This window comes from Filicampus tigris, chromosome 18 (genome assembly GCF_054856515.1).
Source record: "Filicampus tigris isolate MCC_2025a chromosome 18, RoL_Ftig_1.0, whole genome shotgun sequence".
In the NCBI taxonomy this organism is placed as follows: Eukaryota; Metazoa; Chordata; class Actinopteri; order Syngnathiformes; family Syngnathidae; genus Filicampus; species Filicampus tigris.
In genome coordinates, this window is record NC_141234.1 from 8,201,582 (window position 1) to 8,221,945 (window position 20,364).

At 42.2% G+C, this 20,364-nt stretch overlaps 2 protein-coding genes across 3 annotated transcripts; both read left to right on the top strand.

Annotated features, from left to right (window-relative positions):
• Positions 1-615: 615 nt before the first annotated feature.
• Positions 616-5,224, top strand: hoxa9a (homeobox A9a). 2 transcript variants are annotated; one of them, XM_086014557.1, is made up of 3 exons: positions 616-724; positions 3,367-3,898; positions 4,222-5,224. In XM_086014557.1, exons 2-3 carry the CDS (start codon positions 3,376-3,378, stop codon positions 4,461-4,463), a joined length of 765 nt encoding a protein of 254 aa, XP_085870683.1. In that variant the 5' UTR covers positions 616-724; positions 3,367-3,375; the 3' UTR covers positions 4,464-5,224. The 2 variants fall into 2 exon arrangements, with proteins under 2 accessions (XP_085870683.1, XP_085870682.1); XM_086014556.1 differs by lacking the exon at positions 616-724 and having other exon boundaries at positions 3,279-3,898.
• An 8,131-nt stretch (positions 5,225-13,355) lies between these two features.
• On the top strand, positions 13,356-16,237 carry hoxa5a (homeobox A5a). Its single transcript, XM_086015562.1, has 2 exons — positions 13,356-14,753; positions 15,286-16,237. The coding sequence occupies exons 1-2, from the start codon at positions 14,162-14,164 to the stop codon at positions 15,531-15,533; spliced, it is 840 nt and encodes a 279-aa protein (XP_085871688.1). The 5' UTR covers positions 13,356-14,161; the 3' UTR covers positions 15,534-16,237.
• The last annotated feature ends 4,127 nt before the right edge of the window (positions 16,238-20,364 follow it).

Below are 20,364 nucleotides of genomic sequence, written 5' to 3' on the forward strand. Positions count from 1 at the left end.
ATTTTCATCCATTAAGAAAAAAACAAACAAACAAAAAAAAACAAACGACACATTTCCTGTTTTAAGTCAAATTCTCTACGAAAATATTCGACCACAATTTGCATGAAATCAATATTACAAAAAAAGAATCCACCTGTGACCAAGTTCGATGTCTAGTCAGCAGGCCTCTTGTGTGTATGTGTAAATCGAGCAACAATCTTTAGGGGCGTTTCCACGAAAAAAAAAAAAAAAACGAGGCACGTGCGCCCATGTTTTTGACTTGTATATTATTTTGTGTACATACCGACATTGTGTTTTTGTGTCATGCTGAATAAATTATCGCTCTGGCGCAGTATACGTAGCTGCTTGTATTTTTGCTCCCTGTGTATATACGTGTGTGTGTGTGTGTTTTATCTTTGTGTGACCCCCGAACTCCCCAAATCTTTCATTTGGATTGTATTTAAAACGAGAGGCAATTGTGCTAGGCAATTAGCATCGGAAATAATTAAGAAATGAGGCTCGAAGGCGTCTTAGCTGCATGCAGGCGGCTATTGTGGAGTTTTATGACTGGCTGCATATATGAGGCTTCTCCCTCTCCTCGAAGAGCTCCTTCAGTCGTGGGAGAGCCTTTCAAACGGAGAGGCGGCCCTGCTCGCTGCATGCTTCTTATTCTTGCACACTGGATCCATTTCTTTGCTCTTTTGATTTTGGAATTAACAGGATTTAGCACAGGGATGACGCAAGGGTAAGTGCGTTGAATTGTGTGGTGTGTGTGTGTGTGTGTGCGTGTGTGTGTAAGTGCAGTGTGCACCGACTGCGTTATAGCGTGATTCTGCTTTCATCGGTTTCGGTTGGTTTGGCGCGATTGGATTGATTATTTGCCGAGTTGTTTGGTGACTTGAGGCCCCGGATGGACTGTCGAGTGGTTTAGGTAGTTTCATGTTGTTGGGGTGCATTTCGAACTCTGCAACATGAAACTGTCTTAATTGCCCCAGTTATGGACATCGACGCCGAATGGAGAGCAAATGCAGGGATTTAAAAAACAAACAAACCCAGAAAAAAAAAAACCAGAGAAATGTCAGTAACGTGATCTGAACCAGGCGAACGACTCAAGAAAGGAATTGGCTAATGCTGAGCTGCAAACTTCTTTTTTTTTTTTTCATGTCGGACGATCATCGCATCACTTGTAACGACATCCACTCCATAAGAATAATGTTGTTTGAAAATATCCCATATTTTTTTCCACGAGAAGCGTGACGCAGACGCGCCAGACACAAGGCCTCGGTTACGACCACTGCAGTGGAGGGGAAGGGGAAGGTGAATGGGCCAACAGCGACCTCCGTGGGCAACGAGACCGGATGCTTCCGCTGCGCAATAGTGGCTCAGACAAAAGGAGGGGAAGGGACTTTATGGCGACGTTTAGATCCGCCAGACAGGCTGTTATCTACCGAAGCAAACGAGCTCAATAGCCCCCGTGGTAAAGTTGGTGAAAAAAAACACCTTGATTTAGGTTTACAGCCCGAGAGCCATTGCAATAGTGGCGTGTTTTCCTCATCTGAGGCGTTTGTGGATGGTCTATTCTGCAGACCCCTTCCTGCCACCCCCACCCACCCCTTTTCCAAACTCGTTTGATGTCTGTTAGCCAAACAATGTGTACCTATAAGGTGGCAGTCTGCAAATAGGATGTACACCTTGTCCATTTCTGTTTCTTCAATGACAAAGGCGCTTTCTGTTGGAATCGCCTTGTGGTTTTGTGAGTACGTGCAAAAATACGCACACTCGTGTGTGACAACACAATCACTAGACATTTGTTTGAGCGCTTCCCTCAAAACGCTACAATTAGTACTACGACAACACAGAAACGCAATGATGTTAAATTCAGTCTGTAGATGTTTTTTTTTTTGTCGAAATCATAGCTTGCTTTCTTGAACTATTTGTCCGATCCCTTGACTTGCTAGCGTCGTTTAATTCTAAAAGAAGGAAACCGCAGCCACCATTTGCATATTTGAGCTGCGTATAAGTGTAAGGTTACGCCGAGGCACGAACGCTATTTGTTCATGGTGAAATATATGCAGGCCAATGGACGCGATAACAGCGTAGCAAACAATAAACAAGTCGAACGCGGGTTAAAGAGCGAAATCCGCCATAGCTGTTGTTTGCTAAATATTTCAGTCGTGTTTACTCGTGTTAATTCAGTGGGAAACACGTCAAACGTTCTATTTATGTCTTTGTTTTATTTTATTACATACACACATTACTTTGGGAATCGTTTTGAACGCGCGCGAAAGTGCTTTTAGTAAATACATGTATCGTTTACAATCATTTAAAATAGGGCAGCGTCAAAACAACCGAGAACCGGCTAATTACCACTGATAATATAAATATTACAAAATATGTTTATGAATGTGTTTGACTAATGGGATGTTTAAATGTATGTTAGTTTTCTTGACGGCTAAAGCGCGCCATGTCATATTTAACTTATCAAAATAAATTGTGGCGCTTACGCACGTAGGTCAGTGTGTGTGGGGGTTTTTTTTGCCGCTTGTGCAGCCCTTGCCGTGAATTGTAAGTTAGGAAAATGTTGTTAAAAGCAACCCCCAATCAACGTTAAAGTTAATGAGCATGTTTTATTTCCATGCCACAACACGGGCACGCAGACATTATCCAAATTGTAGGGTGCAAATAACCACTTCAGTTTAGCTCTGAAATTCACCAAGTCGCCGTTTTCCACCTTTCATCTAATTTTGAAGGATATTAGAATTAGCAGACGTGTGTAAGTAAGTATGAAAATTGAAAGTCGCTCAGCTCAAGTAGTGTTGTTTTGTTTTGTTTTTTTTGTACCAAAATTACCGCATGCCTTGAACTGTTTTAAACATTTTGTTTTGGTTAGCAGGGTGCTTACGTGGCCTATAAAATAGCTCATAAAATGATCTTAGAAAATGTCGTTTGCAGCAAGGCTTGGACATGCAGCAAACTGAGGTTTTTTCCCCCCCCCCTCCTGACGTCATTGTGGTTTCATTCATATTTTCTCCAATCTAGCATCTATCAGGTTTTATTCATTTATTCCCATTTTCACAACCATGCTTGTTATTGGGGACTGTGTGCGTATTTAATGACCAGAGGGGATTGATTTATGCTTTATTGTTCAGCCTGTATGATCACGTGCGTCCGCTGTCCAATGGCCTCGCGGCGTGGCTCCCACATTACAACCCACTGTAGTTCTGTGAGGGGCCAAGTTGCTACTTGATTTCTCCACATTGTTATTTTGTGAGGCTCTCTTTACTGCTTGTGTATGTGTGTGTGTGCGTGCTTTTTTCCCCTCTGTTGTTGTTGCTGCTGCTGTATGGCTCTGCTGGCCGGCTAACTTGCGTGCGTGTGAACGTGTAGTAAGCCGCCATGTCGACATCCGGAGCGGTGACTAGTTACTACGTCGATTCTCTCATTCTCCCCGAGAGCGAGGAGCTCTCCATTCCGAGATACCCCTCCGGGCCCGGTTACCAGCACGGCAGACAGCACCCCACTTCCATCAGTGAGCACGGCGAGCTCGGACCTTGCACCTTCACGTCCAAACCTGCCGTGTTCGGCCCCTCGTGGAGCCACGTCCCGGCTCAGTTCCCGGCAAGCGTCTCGTCTGTGTACCACCACCCCTATGGGCACCCCCAAGGCCCGGTCGGGGCCGAGTCAGACGCCCGCTACCAATCGTGGCTTCTGGAACCCGTGTCCGGGTCTCTGCCCATGAGCGGATTACAGGCGTCGCACCATTACGGAATCAAACCCGAGGCTGCCGGTTCGCACACGGCGCTGCTGCTCTCCGACTACAGCAACGGCTCGGTGCAATCCGCCGGGGAGAAAGAGGCGCTCGCCGGCCGGGGAGTCGACGTGACGGGGGAGGGTGAAGAGAAGCCCAGCCTGGATCCGAGTAAGTTGCGCGTGGGTTTTATTTTTATTTTTTCCTCCCTCCGATATTACTGTCACGCCAGGCTGCATGCACGCGGAGGGGCTCGCGTCACATCAGATGCCATACTTAACATGCCATTTCCTTATGCGACCCCCCCCCCCCGTCCCCACGCCCAACCCTTGTTCTAACGGTCCCTATTAATTGGCAACTCCTGCAACGCGGCCATTTATTCACCTCACCCTATACATGATGCATGTGTATACATTTCTATGCATTTAGATGTTCGCCCCTTCCCCGAAAAAGAGTCCTCACTCCCTCCCCTCCTCCCTCCCCACTCTTTTCAGATAACCCCGTGTCCAACTGGCTCCACGCGAGTGCCACGAGAAAAAAGCGCTGTCCGTACACAAAGCACCAGATCCTGGAGCTGGAGAAAGAATTCCTCTTTAACACCTACCTGACCAGAGACCGTAGGTACGAGGTGGCCAGGCTGCTGAACCTCACGGAGAGACAGGTTAAAATCTGGTTCCAGAACCGCCGGATGAAGATGAAGAAGTTTAACAAAGATGGCGCGTCTAAAGATGAGTGACTGATGAGTCAAGGAGATTCACGTTGAGGCCAATGGCGAGCTTTTCTCACGCGCTCCGCTGGAGCTTCTTGAAAAACTCGTTTTTAGTGTTCCATATATAGCAGAACCTATTTGGGCTTCATTGTCTTGTATAGAAGCATGTTATAGGCTCTCGTTTGAAGCGACTACCTTTTTTATATTGCACAATTTTAACAGTGCCCCTTTTTGTTAGTTGTCCTTTTTGTTTTTTATTTTTTTTTTGTTAGTACCTCGTTACAGTGAATTATTTGGCCTGGTCTCTGTGCTTGTTTGTGTTTGGATGTTTCCAGCTATGTGTTCTCTGTTGTCTATTTCACAGTCACCTGAGCTAGTTTGTAAAATGTGTTGGATTTTGTTGTTGTTTCTCTCTTATTGCTAGAATTATGACTGAGTTTAGTCTGGCAGTATAGTAAAAAAAAAAAAAATTATAGGTGCTACATCTCAGAAACCTCCGAAAGTATTAGAATATCAGAGAAGCTCTGTTACGTTACATGACTGACTACCTATGTGTTATTCAACTACCTACAATAACCTATTTTTCCTCTCATGGCAAATTATTGTAGAATTTATTGATTGGTTAGATAAGCCCGAATTTAAGGATTTTTTTTTTATTTCGGGAAGGAAAAGCAATTATTTAGCGAGGAGGAATTCAATAACATACTGTAGGTTATAATTGATTACCTCTGGGTCCGCCGACCGTCTGAGTTTTGGTTCTCCAATGTAATTTGTACTTTATTTATTAAAATAAAACAAATTATCTGCACGAATGTTGCCTAATTGACGCTGCGTTGAAATGTGTTTATAATCCGCGGCGTGTGTGTAGGGGGGTTGGTTGAAGAAAAAACGGAAATTTGCGATTTATTCAGAAGCCGAACAAATATGAGCATATATCGTGTTGGACTCTACAGTACAGGGCGTGATGGCAGAGGATGGTGATGGCTCTATAGAGCCGTAAAAGACAATTACCGCTATAACATTTTATGAGGTGCAAAGCGCTGCGAGGCAAGCCCAACACAAAACAAGAAAATGACACGGAGGGCTTGGCGAGATGAAGATAGCTTTTCTGTTTTTTTTTTATTTTTTTTTTGAGCGGGTTCGGGATAATGACAATGCATTTTTTTTGGACTAAATCAAGACGCCACCACACAGGAATAAACACTTGGATTCTTCGTCAATGAATCTTTGTACAACCACGGCCTCCTCCAAGGCATGGGTCAAGTCTGCACACGAAGAGAATTTCTTTTAATTTTGGACAAAACATGAATCACGTGATCGAGCGCAACTCCCCCGGCTTGTTCATCTCGCCCTGCATTCAAAACTGAAAATGTTGGATTATTCCGAAGCGAATTTTGAAGCCGAAGACTCCGAGTGTGTTGTGACGCGCTTAGGGGGTACACAGATGGACCCAAACTTCAAAGACTCGCCAAGAGACAGCGCAATAAACCGCCTGGTCTCCTATACTGTCTGGCATTCCACTTTTAATGGCTTTATGGCCGTCCAGACACAATTAGGCTGTTTCCAGAATGACACCCATTTGTTTTTTCTTCTCTTTGGTTCTGGACAAAAGGCCGAGCGGAAATGATCAGGTTTATTGGACTCTTCCCAACGGGGACGCGCATGCACGACTCACGGTCATTTGGACGCAGCCTTTGTTTCTACCTGGGAACCTTCCGCCCTCTGCACCCCCGTTGCACAGCGTCGAGACGGTCATAAAGACGCGCAGTAGCAGCCTTGTGCATGTGGACCGTCTTAAATATATATTTATAGCTCCCGGGGAGGGGGATAAGAACTAGGATAGATAGAGGGCTAAACCATTTTCAAAAATCGAATAGCATTTTTTTTCTTCAATATTGCGATTGTGATTTAATATGCAATTTTTTTTTCTTCCCGTGTATTGTTATGTTAAAATCAATGATGGTCTTAAATGCTACTATCAGAAAACAAAACACTTTGTTTTTTCACCCCATCTCATTTGTTGTCAGACTAATTTTGCAGTGGTTTAATATATTTTTTCCAGATACTGTTGTGCTCATAAGGTTACATACCCTGGTAGAATTTGTGACATTGGAATTTATTTTGGAATGACTGGTGACTGAACGGGACCATTTCATTATTTTCTTTATTGCCATGTTTTAACGATTGTACAATTATTTTAATCCTATTAAAACTGTGTGTTTAGTCTGATCACTCATGTTTTCTTTTATAACAGATTCTTCCAGGGTATGCTAACTAATATGGAGTACACACCCCAAGTGGAATTGTGGGGCATTTATAAACAGTTTATCTTTCAGAAACCCCGGATCTATGAAATATAACACAAATATAATAATTTAATTATGCACTATTGCTAGAAAAAAAACACAAACGACGTTGTGCGTGATGTCATTCCCCTTCTCCTCCAGCGGGTGGCGACACTGTTCCACAACAGCATTTTCGCACCGGTCTGCATTAATGAACCTGCTCTGTGGTGGTGGCGGCAGTGGGCGAAATACTCTAGTAACATTTTTAAGAGTCCGGCCAAACAATTTCACACCTTTTTAACAGTCTCTGCACGTGCACGAGCACCAGCCAAACACATGACTGCGGTTAGAAGGGATCAGCGCGCGCAGGGTCAGGGGCTGCTTCAACTCTCACGGGCACATGTTAATGGATTTCTAACTACGTTTAATGTCACAAACGTTATTGATGATAATAATTATAATAATAATGATGATAATGATTATAAGAAACCGAAGTGGCATAAAAGGCAAATATGGATAAATTACGCCCCAAAACATATTGACATATCCCAGTTACGTTTAATCGCTGTTTTTAAAATTGTTAGAAATATAAAAAGGTGACTGTCCTTCTGTTTTGTATTTATCAATTATTTTGATTATAGTTCCTACAGTTCGAGGCGAATATTTACTATTGTATTACACGTATTTATCGTGAAACAAGCATGTGCTTTAAATATAATTACAAGGTCAAAAAAATTACTCGAAAAAAATAATTCAGGGCTTTATTACTATATTTTTTTTGAAAATGTTTTTTTTTTTTTTAATGTACCATGATGGCGCATTTTTAGAGGATACATTTTATGTAATAATAGCCGATAATTGTTTGGTTCTAATTTGATGCTTCATGATTGATTCTATATGGAACCGTGGAATGGGTAACCAAAAAGCATCTACACTCTTAAAACTGCTGGGTCAAAAACTGGACCGACCTGCTAACTTGGACCAATGTGACTCAACTTTCTGTTTTGTTTCGTACAAAACAACATCAAACTGGTTGTTGTGTACAAAACTATCCAAATTTGGATCAATTTGACCCAAGGTCGGTCCAATTTTTTTCACCCAGCAATTTTAAGGGAATGCAAGACAAAGAGCCGTATTTGGGTATAGCCTATCGGACATTTAATTTTATTTTTATATGATGATTAATGCAAACTTGGATAATACAAAAATATTATTAAAACTGGGGAAAACAAATGCTAAATTTGGGCTGTAATACAGATTGATAAATTGAGGCCTGTTTGACCTCATGATGACGATGCATTGTATGAATAGATGGGTGTTTCCAAATATACATTTTACCCATTCATATTGTCATGTGCGTTTTTAAATTAGCATTCAAGATCTAAATTCACTCTGGTGAATATAGCCCGCGTTTGTACCGATTGGCTGACAACAGGCAGGCCGGAGTCACGTGACTGACCGAGTTCCTCAGCGCACGGTCAAAAATGGTGTTTGGTGTAAATCTAGGCCGTATTGCTGTCATATATCACGCAACGTCGTAAAAACGACACTGAGGATTCTGGACCAACAAATCAGACAGGAAGAAAATATGATTTCTTATTATGTGGACGCTCTTCATGGTAAATATACGGCCGTGTATAGGTTGTGTTTCCAAACACTGCCGAGGAATTTGCGCTCTCCACATCCAGTCCATGCAGTCTGGTGGGGGATCTTGCGTTTGACCGGTCCTGTCCAAGTCCAGAGGCGGAACCCCCACCCAGCCCGTTTGTCCAGAGCCGCCATGCAGCTCCCCGACAGCTGCTCCCATCCGGCCCCGGCAGCCTGCAGCAGCCGCCCGGATAAGCAACACCGGATGCAGCCTGGATGATGCAAACAGCAGGTATGTGCTACTGGCTCAAAGTGTGACTATACCGCCCCCCCCCCTTCCTTTTTCCCTCAACACAAGGATACTTAGCCTAACCATTGGTGTTTCAATTAATTTCGTGAAGCCACTGGTGTTGCAAGGGAGGAATCGTAAAACTTTTATTGCGCAACTAATGAGTTTTGCAGCCATAAATTCATTTGGTCAGCGCCTCTCTGTTCAGCGCCAATAGACCTTGCCGTTGATGGGGGGGGGGGGGGGGGGGGGGTATGTGCACTTACTCTCATAGCCTCTTATCCCCTTTGTGCTTGTAAAAAAAGTGACCTTTTGTGTAAATCGCTCTCCTGCACTCTGAAGCTACTTTCTAATTGGACCTGCACTCTGCGGGGAAAGGCGGCTGGGATTTATTTATTTTTTTTTTTTTTTATCCCAACGCGTTCCTTTCGATGTTGAATCAATAAGCATTGTATTGACAGTTGCATATCAGTCAGGTGGATTTACATTGCACTGGTGAAGTTTTTTATTTTATTTTGAGATTTAAATGGAATGGTGTAGATGAAACAAAAGCATGCTATATAATTTAATAACAGTGAAATTAGACAATCAAGATCGATTTTGAGCATGCTTTATTATCATAATTTTTTTTTTACAAGATACAGTAAAACTCGTGCATTTTGTTTTCACCAGATGAGCGATGGCACTGCAAATCCAATCCCAGATCGAATCGGAAAAGAAATTCTTCCATTTCACGCAGCAGAGAAGCATGGAGATATTTTGCACCTTGGCACCAAATCTGATTCCAGGACCGCGGGATGCAAGAAGTTTCACAGCAGGTCGAGAGCGACGGATCATAGCCACGTCTGGCGATGGATGCTCAGAGGAGGCAAGACTCACTGCAACACAAAATCAGCTTCAAAACGGACCCTGTAAGCACATTATAGCGATCTGCCACTTGCCACACCCACCGACACTTTATGCAAATAGAATAAAGCATTTTAAGCAATTCTGTTGTGAGCTCCTTTTGGAGACTCCAGAAATATATATATATATTTTTTTTAACTTAAAATGACATTTCTTTGTCCACAAATTATTCATTACCTTGTTTTCAATAACCATCCCTGAATACTGATTCAATATATCAATATATCCCCATTTAAACTCACTGAACATGCAGAGCATAATACTGATTAGATTCACAAATCAATAACCCCCTAACACACACGCGCCAATTCCTTTGTAAATTTGCCTTTTATTTTGACACTAAACGAGGGGAAATATAGTTGCACACACAAAATTCAAACATTTCCTAGATCATTATACATATATACTACACATCAATTTCCTTTTATCAAGACTATATAACCTGCCCCATAAATCTATTTATTTTATTAACGGCATGTATTTATTTTATTAATTAAACTTCATCAAATCAGGTCATTGTAATAGTGTGGTAGTGCAAATTTAAAATGAACAATCATTTATAATGCAATGAAGGTTGTTTCTCTCATTTGTTTTGGTTTAATAACGCTGGAAAAGTGTTCGCATCTGTGGCGACTTTGTCATTGTAACTATAATATTAAGATCGCTTATGTGTACAAAATGACTCGTTCGCTGTTGGAAAAAAAAAGTGTAGCTGAGAGTAAGGGCAACATTCACTTGTGGGAATGTGAACTATGAAGAAGCGAGACGAGGCAAGCTGCACGAGAAGGAGAATTTAGTGTTGAACTCTGCGTTCCCTCTTCCCTCACTAAGATGGCGCCTGCTGTTGACCTCCTCCCTCCCTCCTCCTTTGTACACCCCCCCCCCCCATCTCTCTCCCCCTCTTCTCCCTCCCTTCTTCCTCCAGCACTGGGCCATAAATCCGTTGTTGTTTATGAAAATTTACAACATGGCAATCCGGCTTTACGAGCCACCTCGGGCTCTCATTGGCCGCGGCTCGTCACGTGACCACGTGCAGTGAACATGAACTTTTTATATATAATTTCCAATCGAGGAATAGAGCAGCCTTTCATTAAACAGGCTCAGGCTCCCACACGGATGGTTTCATCGGCGCCCTTCTTAAGCCTCAACATATCACGTCTTTTTTTTTTTTTTTTTTCATTTTGGAGGATTTGATGCCACAGAAGCTCCCTTTTAGACGTGACTGGATGCTTTTGGCAAGATGTGTGCAAGGAGTCCCGGTGCGTCACTGCCCCCCACCGCCGGACCCCCTGTCAAGACTTATCATGGGATACAACACTAAAGGTAAGACAGCGAAAATATTTACTATAAGTAAGCCTGTATCGGCATATCATTAGCCATATTGTTGCTAGTGACGTGATTGCTCGCTAAAACGGTGATTAATGCTTCCCGATCATTCTAAAATCAATTCGCACGATGTGATTGTTCTCCTATTCGTTTGTCCTTTGCATCGCTTTGCGTGTGTTTATTTGTTGTTGATTTTAAAACTGGGATGGGCTTCAGCCGCAGTTTTCTGGTTGTGGAGACGAGAGCGTTGTGTCTCCCCCTTGTGGCCGCGTGATGTCAGCGCTGGTCTCCAAATGTCTGACGAGGAAAGATTGGCACGTTGACCTCGATTGCAGTGAAAATATGTGTTTGAAGTTTGGGGCTCTGCGGGAGTGCGCGTGCGCGTTCGCAGTAGATCTTACAAGTCAAAGACAAGTTTTTTTTTTCTTTTTTAAACTGCGTACGACCCAGATGGTTTAAGAAATATGCCATGCCTGACTGTTGACTCATATCAGAATCATCTTAACACAAGGAATTTCTCTGGCAGTCGCAAAAAGACACTACAGCAAAATATTTGACGTACTTATTAAAAGTTGCGATACTAAAGAAATTGTACAAATGTATACGACGGCTAGTCATGAAAGTTTGTTTTTCTTTATTAGTTCTCATTGTGACAAATTCAATATAATTTCAACGTAGACTCTTGTGAATCAAAAAGTCATCACTTTAAAAACAAAAACATATTGTGCTCGTTGCTTTCTGTAATTTTGTGCATTTGTGTGTGTTCAAATTACGTCAAACGATGATCTTATTTATTTTTTGCAAAGCGTGTTGGTGTGTGAGGAGCCTGCAGAGTGCACTGCCGCCCTATTATTGCATCACCCCTTCGCGACCACCACTCCTTTTTTTTTCTCTCTCTCTCTCTCCATTCCCATGTCCCCTTTTTAGCTCCTGGGTGTGTCCTTGTCTCGACTTGGGGGAAATTGTTTCGTGGGAACTTTGTTGCCATTGGCCCGTCATAAATCAGCTGTTGTAGGAAGCACATGCACAGACTTTTAGTGTCCTTCACGCATGGCCTATAGCTTTTTCGGCCATCTACTGTACATTATTTAAGACCGGCAGGGTATATAATGTGTGAATTTTGAGTCGCTATATGTGCGGCCTGTGCACATGCAAGGCGAATAGCTGCTCGGGGGTGAGGAAGCGTGAACCCAAAAGCCACTTCACAACCTCACAAAGAGGCAAGGGGTGCCATAAAAATTCCACGAGTCTGCATGTGAGCAAAAGGAGTTGCTGTCGTGCTTTTTATGGAGTTTCCTGCTTAGACCCTTTGTCGGCGTTATTTTTGCCCTTTCGTACGCAGATCAGACGTTATTAGTTTGAATTAATAAACGGATAATTGGACAGATAGACGGACAGATGCTGTAGATGCTTTTAGAAAGATTGTGTTGTAGCAATACACGGATACATATAGATACATTTTGACGTCTTTATTTATTTATTTTGCACATGCAGGACTGCGATAGTAGGCCCGAAATGTGTGCATGAAGTAACACAGAGTGCGATAGGTAAAAGTGAAGCAGCCTGTTTCTGCATGTTTTTTATCGATCAACTATTCTTTTCTCTATGGTGATTTTTTTTTTTTTAAACTGTTTTAAATTATATACATTGTTTCGAAAGTGTCCCAACTGTCTTTTATCCTGTCTGCAAGACGAGCTTGCTTCACTTTGGGACAATAAATTATACTGAACTGACTGAAAAGCTTGAGGAGGGAAACGATTTTCTCCAAATGGTCTTTTGAACTTGTATTGTTTCCTCGGTTTTCATTTGAACCATTGTTGTGTATCGTGTAACCGGAAGTGTATTTTTTGTTTTTACACAAAGTAAAAACAAAAGTACAACAATTTCAAATGTGTGTGTGTATATGTATATACATGTGTATGTATACATATGTATGCATATGTGTATATATTTGCAGTATATATGTGTATTATGTGTATATGTAATATATATATGTACATACAGTATGTATACAGTATATGTGTATGCATATTTATATATGTATATGTCTAGATGTATATATGTCTAGATGTGTATATATATATATATATATATATATATATATATATATATACGTGTGTATATAAAAGTATATACGTGTGTATATAAATGTATATGTATATGTATATATGTATATGTATATATATGTATGTATATATATGTATATATGTATATATATATGTATATATATATATATATATATATATATATGTATATATATATATATATATATATATATATATATATACTGTATGTATGTATATTTGTTTATATACATACAATATACACACTGCGTGTGTATGCATTTGTGTATTTGCGTAGTATAACCATTTGTGAATCAGATTCTATCTGTGCGAATACATTCACCAATTTTACATAATATATGTCCAATACCAATTAGATCTTTTTCCAGCATATATTTTTTAGCAAAGGTTCCAAATGATTGTGATACGCTTTATTTATGCTTACGCTGTTATTTTTTTTACACCCCGAGCATGATTTCTATAATAAATAACAATCAAAGTAGGTTAAAACCGCTTAAAATGCGATTTTATGGAATACATATCCAATTACATAAATGTTTGTTATACAACTCCCAAATTGCATATTATTTGGTATGTTTGAGTTGTGCTCTACCCCAAAACATTCATTCATTAGTGCCCCCATAGTCCAAGTGTTTTACGATCATATTGCTGATATACATACATAGAATGGCTTTTATTCTATTAAATGCCCAATTTGCCCTCCACGTCTCGCTCACATGCACCCCAGGTTTGCAGTTGATGGGTGCGCGCAAGCCGTGGGCTGCAGATATTGCACTCGCAGCACGCCCACTCCGCTGGTATTGTTTCCAAGCGATCCGCGTTTTTTGCCGCAATGCTCGTTAACCTCCGGATGACCCCCGTTGGCGGAGTCAGTGCAACAGTTGCGCCAGAGGATGGCGCACCTCGACAACGCAAAGTTCGCCCTGAGCCAGCGAGTCCTCCTCATCCCCACCCCGCGTGAGTTTACCTCCGGAGGTCACCGAGCAGGATTTACGACTGGTCAACAAAAGCACGTGACACTCCGCCGTACCCCATATTTGGGTGCCTACGTAAGAGAGATTCAAGTCCATGGCCCACTCATTTCCATAATTCATCATAAATTGTGCAAGGCTGCTATAGGACGCGCTAAAGCATAAGAGCCACAAATCAAGCACGCTTGCTTGATGCTTTTCCTCCTCTTGCAATAACAACAATAATACGCGCGAAACGGCAGCAATAGGCAGCGAGTGCAGGCGGAATTGTCAACAAATGAGCTCCTATTTTGTGAACTCATTCTGCGGTCGCTATCCCAATGGCGCGGACTTCCAGTTACATAATTATGGAGAGCATAGTTCGGCCGACGAGCAATACAGAGACTCCACCGCCATGCACTCGGGCAGGTACGGCTATGGCTACAACGGAATGGACCTGACCGTCGGTCGACCCGCCACCGGACACTTTGTGGCCAGCGAGCGCGCGGCCGCCTTCTCCCCGAGCCACTCGGCAGCCGCGACCCCTTCGGCGGAGCCGGTCAGGTACACGCAGCCCGTCGCCAGCGGCTCGTCCAACTCGGCTCTGTCCCCCGCGGCTGACCCCATCCCGTGCTCGTCGTCGGTGGCCGGATCCACGCAGGTCAGCGAGTCTCGGAGCCAGCACCGAGCCGTGAAAAACTCACTGCCCAGCCCGTGCTCGAGCTCCGGCGGGGGGGGCACTATGCTCCACGGCCGGGACTGTGCGCCCAAAGGGTCCCCTCTGGATGAGGAAAAGCCCACGGGGAGTGCGCCCGGCACGCCACAGAATGCCAGCGACCCGGCCCAGCCGCAGATATATCCGTGGATGAGGAAACTGCACATAAGTCACGGTAAACTTCATTTTCTCTTGAGCTTTGTGGGAAAGAGAAGGGCGGTCTTTTCCCATGTGGGCCAAGTTATTATTGTATTTGTCCATTATGGAAAAGATATTTTACGACTTTATTCTGAGAGTCTATACACGCAAAAGCCGTATTTGCAGGACTTTTGAAAATGTGATCATTATTCGGAGCGTCGACACAAATGTGACACTTCAAAAACTGTGTAGATTCAAGTTTAATTAGGTGGATGTTACGAGTATATTTTTTGTCCTCTATAGGCCTCTTATTTTTGTGACTTACGAAAATACGTAATGCTACCTAAATGTGCTCGAATTTGAATTGATGCTCTTTTTTTGTTAAGCCAGTTTTTTTTTAACATTGTGATCTTTTAAAAACGCGTTCTATAATTTCATCTTTTATATCGAAATGAAATAAATTAAGTCCTTAGCGGCATTCACACCCTCCCCCGAAACGATATGAAAACACTTTACACATGATTTAATGCATACGTTCCTCTTCTTTTCCCTTTTTTCGCTCACGCCAGATTTGTCCGGGCCAGAGGGCAAGCGTGCCCGGACCGCCTACACCCGCTACCAGACCCTGGAGCTGGAGAAGGAGTTCCACTTCAACCGCTACCTGACCCGCAGGCGGAGGATCGAGATAGCGCACGCCTTGTGCCTCTCGGAGAGACAAATCAAAATCTGGTTCCAGAACCGCAGGATGAAGTGGAAGAAGGACAACAAGCTGAAGAGCATGAGCATGGCTGCAGGCGCGGGGGGCTACAGGCCTTGATTATACAGCAAACCCCCACCCCCCCCCACCCTCCAAACCACCCACCCCACTCATCATCGCCCCCTGATAAGGAGCGAGACAAAAATAAAAGTTATGTCACATCAACTCTTGGGGGTGCAGAGACATGGCTCCACCAGGACCATCCGACATTGTAATTTTCATTTCAAATCCTCCATCTTAAATGTACAGTTCTGTCTAGATTTAGAGAAAACGATGACATAAATGTTGGGTTAAATTATTTCTTGTTCAGGAAAAAAAAAAAAAAAAAAGAAGGGAGAAAATGCTACCTATTAACCAGCGAATGCACTTCAATGTACACTCAAATCACATTGTTTAGCTCAATTTTCTGTGTACCTCCAGTATATTATGTGTATCGTATTTATTTGTGTGGTGTATATTGCGAGAAAAGCCTCCAAAAGTCTGCAAAGTGATTGTACTTGTGTGTACAGTATAGCTGCGCATTGTATTTAGAATTTTTTTTTTTTTTTGCATTTCTTACGACATAAGGCTTTCCAAAAAATATCGTTTGCCTTTTGTTTAAAAATCCGCTTTGTGCATAACCCCCGTGGTGTCAAGCTTTTTTTTTTTTTTTTTTTTTTTTTGCCAATGTTTTCTAAAAGACTGGAAGTGAAGAATGTACTGTAAAGACATTGTTGCTGTTCATCATGGTAATTAATTATAATAAACTTTCTACTGGAACTGCATTATTTTGTGCGCTGTGTTCCTTCCAGACAAGGGACACGTTATTTTTTTCCCCCTTCTGCTCATGGTAAAATATTTATTAAAGCTTCCTCAAATATTCATGAAAATCAACAGGTTTGAAAGTAATCCGTTTTTTTTTTGTTTTTTTTAAAAAATATTTTTAAAACTCACCTTATTGGCGTTTCGGTTCCTCATCCGGCGCACTCAGCACACACCAAACTGCTCCTTTCCCACCTCTCGCAACATCAGCTCGACTTTTCAAGCTGTAAACTTTATTAGGCCCCTTTCTGGCTCTTCGACATTTGGGTGCTAAATGAATGGGGGGGTTTTGTCTATGAATTAGATCGTAAAAATCATCCGGAGCGCGTCCAGATAGGCTCACTGGCCATAAACGGTCACGTGGTGGCCATTAAAGTAAGTTTTATGGTTTTGGGGAGTTGACAGTATATTGCACATAACATATAATCGCACAGACGACGAGGCTTGGTCTGACTCTGCCTTTTGCAGCCCTTTGAGGAGTGTCTTGACCAGAACGGAGCGCCACTTGAGCTCAGTGGACCCGACCGGACCGGACCGGACGCCGCACGCGAGCATGGCCGGGCCGTGGAGCGCCTCTCCGGGTGAGTTTGTGCACATTGGCCGGTAGCCTGAGAACAAGCGAGACTGTGTTAAATAGCCTTATTATTGTGCGCTCTGCCTCGATCTTTCCCAATTAGTCTATTACACTAATTTGTCAGCGGTGCTGGGCTGAATGAATTCTGGTCCGGGCAGATGTTGCAGCCAGGCAGGGTTGGGTCCGGCTCATGGCCATTTAATTGCTTCCTTCCCCGTGTAACTTGTTTCCCTCCATCTGGGGTGCGACTCATAATCCATTTTTGCATGTTGGATAATTATCTCTGCGTCCATTTCCACCCACTAACTTCTCGTCTTAGAGGATGTGCGGGTTTTTTTTCACTCTCTCTCAATTTGATCACTGAGGATTCACAGGACACCACCACAAAGTTTTTTTTTTGTGTGTGCCCACTGCAGACCCTGAATGTTCTACGTAATGACTTTTAGGGGAAGTTTGCTGCATTTTACGCACACATTTTGGGCTCGGCTGTAAATAGTGTCAAGTAAACACAAGTCGGGGACAAACAGCAGCAGGGAGACGTTTGAAAAGGAATTCCGTTTTGTGTCAGCCACGTCATTTTGTGTTCGGGGTTGAAAAGTTCAAATGACACCCACCAGCCCACCACGGACCCCTTTGGGAAAAAAAAAAAAGTCACTCTCGCTTTGTGGCGACAGGGGAAATGTAGACGCCATTGTGGATTGATTTTTAGGACAAACAATGAAAGAAAAAAGTCAGACTGGTTTGTTGTTGCTTTGGTGCATCGTTAGCATAATTGCTTCGTGTCGTTTTTAGCCTACTATCACTGTCAATAAAAAAAATGCCAATGTGCTGGCTAAAAAGTTGTTTTTTTTCTTGATGTGTGTATCATCCATGTCATGGTGATCCGCAAAGGTTGAATTGATGCAAATGGACGCTTTATTTTATACTTTCAGATCTGAATTAAGCTATTATAGGCTGATGTGAAATATTTCTTTCAAAATGGAAGCCTCATTTCGTGTAGTTACCACCAAACTTTTAATGTACACAAATATTTACGATGTTGCCCCGAGTTAGCCAAGTAGGCCTCTTTTATAGTTGAACTCATAAAAAATGTGTGTGAAGCCCTTTGAGACTCTTTTATGATGAAGGGTTGTATGAATAAATTGGATTTAACTTGACAGAAAAATGTTGACCAAAGTAATAATGATTTAAAAAAAAAGTTTTACTCATTTACTGAAGTCCAAAATGTGCTTTTAAGTTGTGGCTTGCTTGATTTAGCTAAAATAACCTTTTACTTGATTAAAATTAATCATCTAAAATATTACACTGTAAATATTTGTTTTCACCTTCCTATCGGAAATGGCTGTGTATATATTTTTCCATGCGCTCACGTCACTTCCAATCAGACATTAATTCGGATTACCTCTCAACAGATCAGATGGATATTTCCCTTTTTTTTTTTCCCTCTGTTCATCCAACATTGGCTCAAAACAATTCAATCAAGCCACGCTGCCCATACATCGGATGCATATTGCACATTTCTCATTTTTTTTTTCGAAGCCGCCATGCGCGCACGCGGAGGTTACACACTTTTGTCCCGCTAACACAATGACAATAAAACAAGGCGCAGAGGGAGAGAAAGAGAGCTGGGGCTTTTTTAGAAATGAAAATCCGAGCCAATACGTCAAATGATTGCGCGGCACGCTGCCAGGCTGAGAGGGTTCACGCGCAGGTCAGCCTCCCAGCTCCAAGATAAATCTGCATCCTCTCCGAGCCACCAGCAGAGCTCGCTTTAGGCCAAGTTCACTGTCAGCCTGCAAATGTGTGCCGAGCAGAGGCAACTTAATAGCACGCTTCCTTGGCCTTGTCCAGATAAGAGTGATGTGCGTAAATAAACACACAGGATGCGAGAAAGACAACATTCTGGCTTCTTAAGCTCTCATTTCGCTACTTTTATTTGCATATTTTGCTAGCTTTGTCTTGGGGGGGGGGTGGAAATGTCATCACTCCGTGGTAGCATCGCGCAACTAGTGCAGGTTTTTCCTCTCCATTAAATTGATGGAAATGATGCTCGTTGAGGCTTCACGTTGAGATTGTTAGATTTTTTTTTTTTTTTTGAGGAGGGGGGGGGGCGGCTCAATGGGCCGCCTCTGACGAGAGCGAGATAGCAGGAGAGAGAAGAGGAAAAATTGGGGTCAAAAGTTGAGCAGCAAGTCTCCGTCATCAGTTTGATGCCTGCAGCCTCATAATAGCGATCTTGACTCGTCCACACAAAAGGCAGAATAGCTTTGAATTACATATGTTGCAGGGTGCACTCCAGGTGAACCCTGCATGCACGGTGACCCCGCGTTCGGGAGGTGGGGAGAGGAGAGGGTACCCCCCCCTCCCGCACCGCACCCCTCAGACGTCCCCGGCAACAAGATTGAGTGGCTGCCGTTTTATTATCGCGCTTGATTGGTGAATTTCCTTTGAATAAATTGCATTTGATATGTTTGGGGACGGGGGTCGGCATTTGCATTTTCAGGATTGATATTCTCGACCCGGTCACCGAGTAATGGGAAGGCCCACACCCCCCGAACTGAGCCCCCGGACCCCTTAAAAATCATTTAGCCTCTCGCATCCTCATCGTGTTGAATAGAAAGCTTTTAGGGGAGCAGCAATGGCACAGATGTTTTTTTTTTTTTTTTTTTTTTTTTTTGTGGCTCACAAAGACTGGATTAAAATACGGAATTGGATTCCGTAATTGAGCGTTTTTGCTTTTTAGAAATACGGGAAGTTGAAAAGACAAATTATTGCAAAAATATTAGAAAAAAACATTGCGTTTATGGACGATAAAAATAAGTTAAAAAAAATATTTTAATATTTAAGCCACAATTCTAAAACATGAGATTACTATTGAATAAAAACAAGAAAAGTAGACTTTTTTTTTTCCTCAATATCTTTATTAGCACAGAGGGAAAAAAAACCTGCGTACACATTGTGATAAAAACATTTCATTTTAAAAATGTTTATTGATTAAGACACACTTTATTTATTAGAGAATAGATTTAAACATATACAGCACAAGATCATTCTTAAAATATATATTCAATAACACAATGCATCTTTTACATAAGCAGTGCTGAGAAACAGCGTCATACACATACACACCAAAAATTTATATATATATATATATATATATATATATATATATATATATATATATATATATATATATATATATATATATATATATATATATATATATATATATTGTCAAATTATGATGGAGTTTTTTTTCCGACCAGAATCGTCCACCCTCACACTGGATGCAGAAGGGTATTCATTGTTATTATGTACAGACAAGAGACCTTGCGTGAGCCACCCGCAATTTGTCACTATCGCCACAGCACTTCACTCATAATCTAAATTTACAGTCAAGTGTCGTGCTGATATATATCTTACCTCAGCAGACCTTCACTTGCCGGTTGATGTTCTCTGGGGTGCAGTGACGGTCCATAGCTCGTTTTTACTTCACGCACCATGCACGCAAGCTTG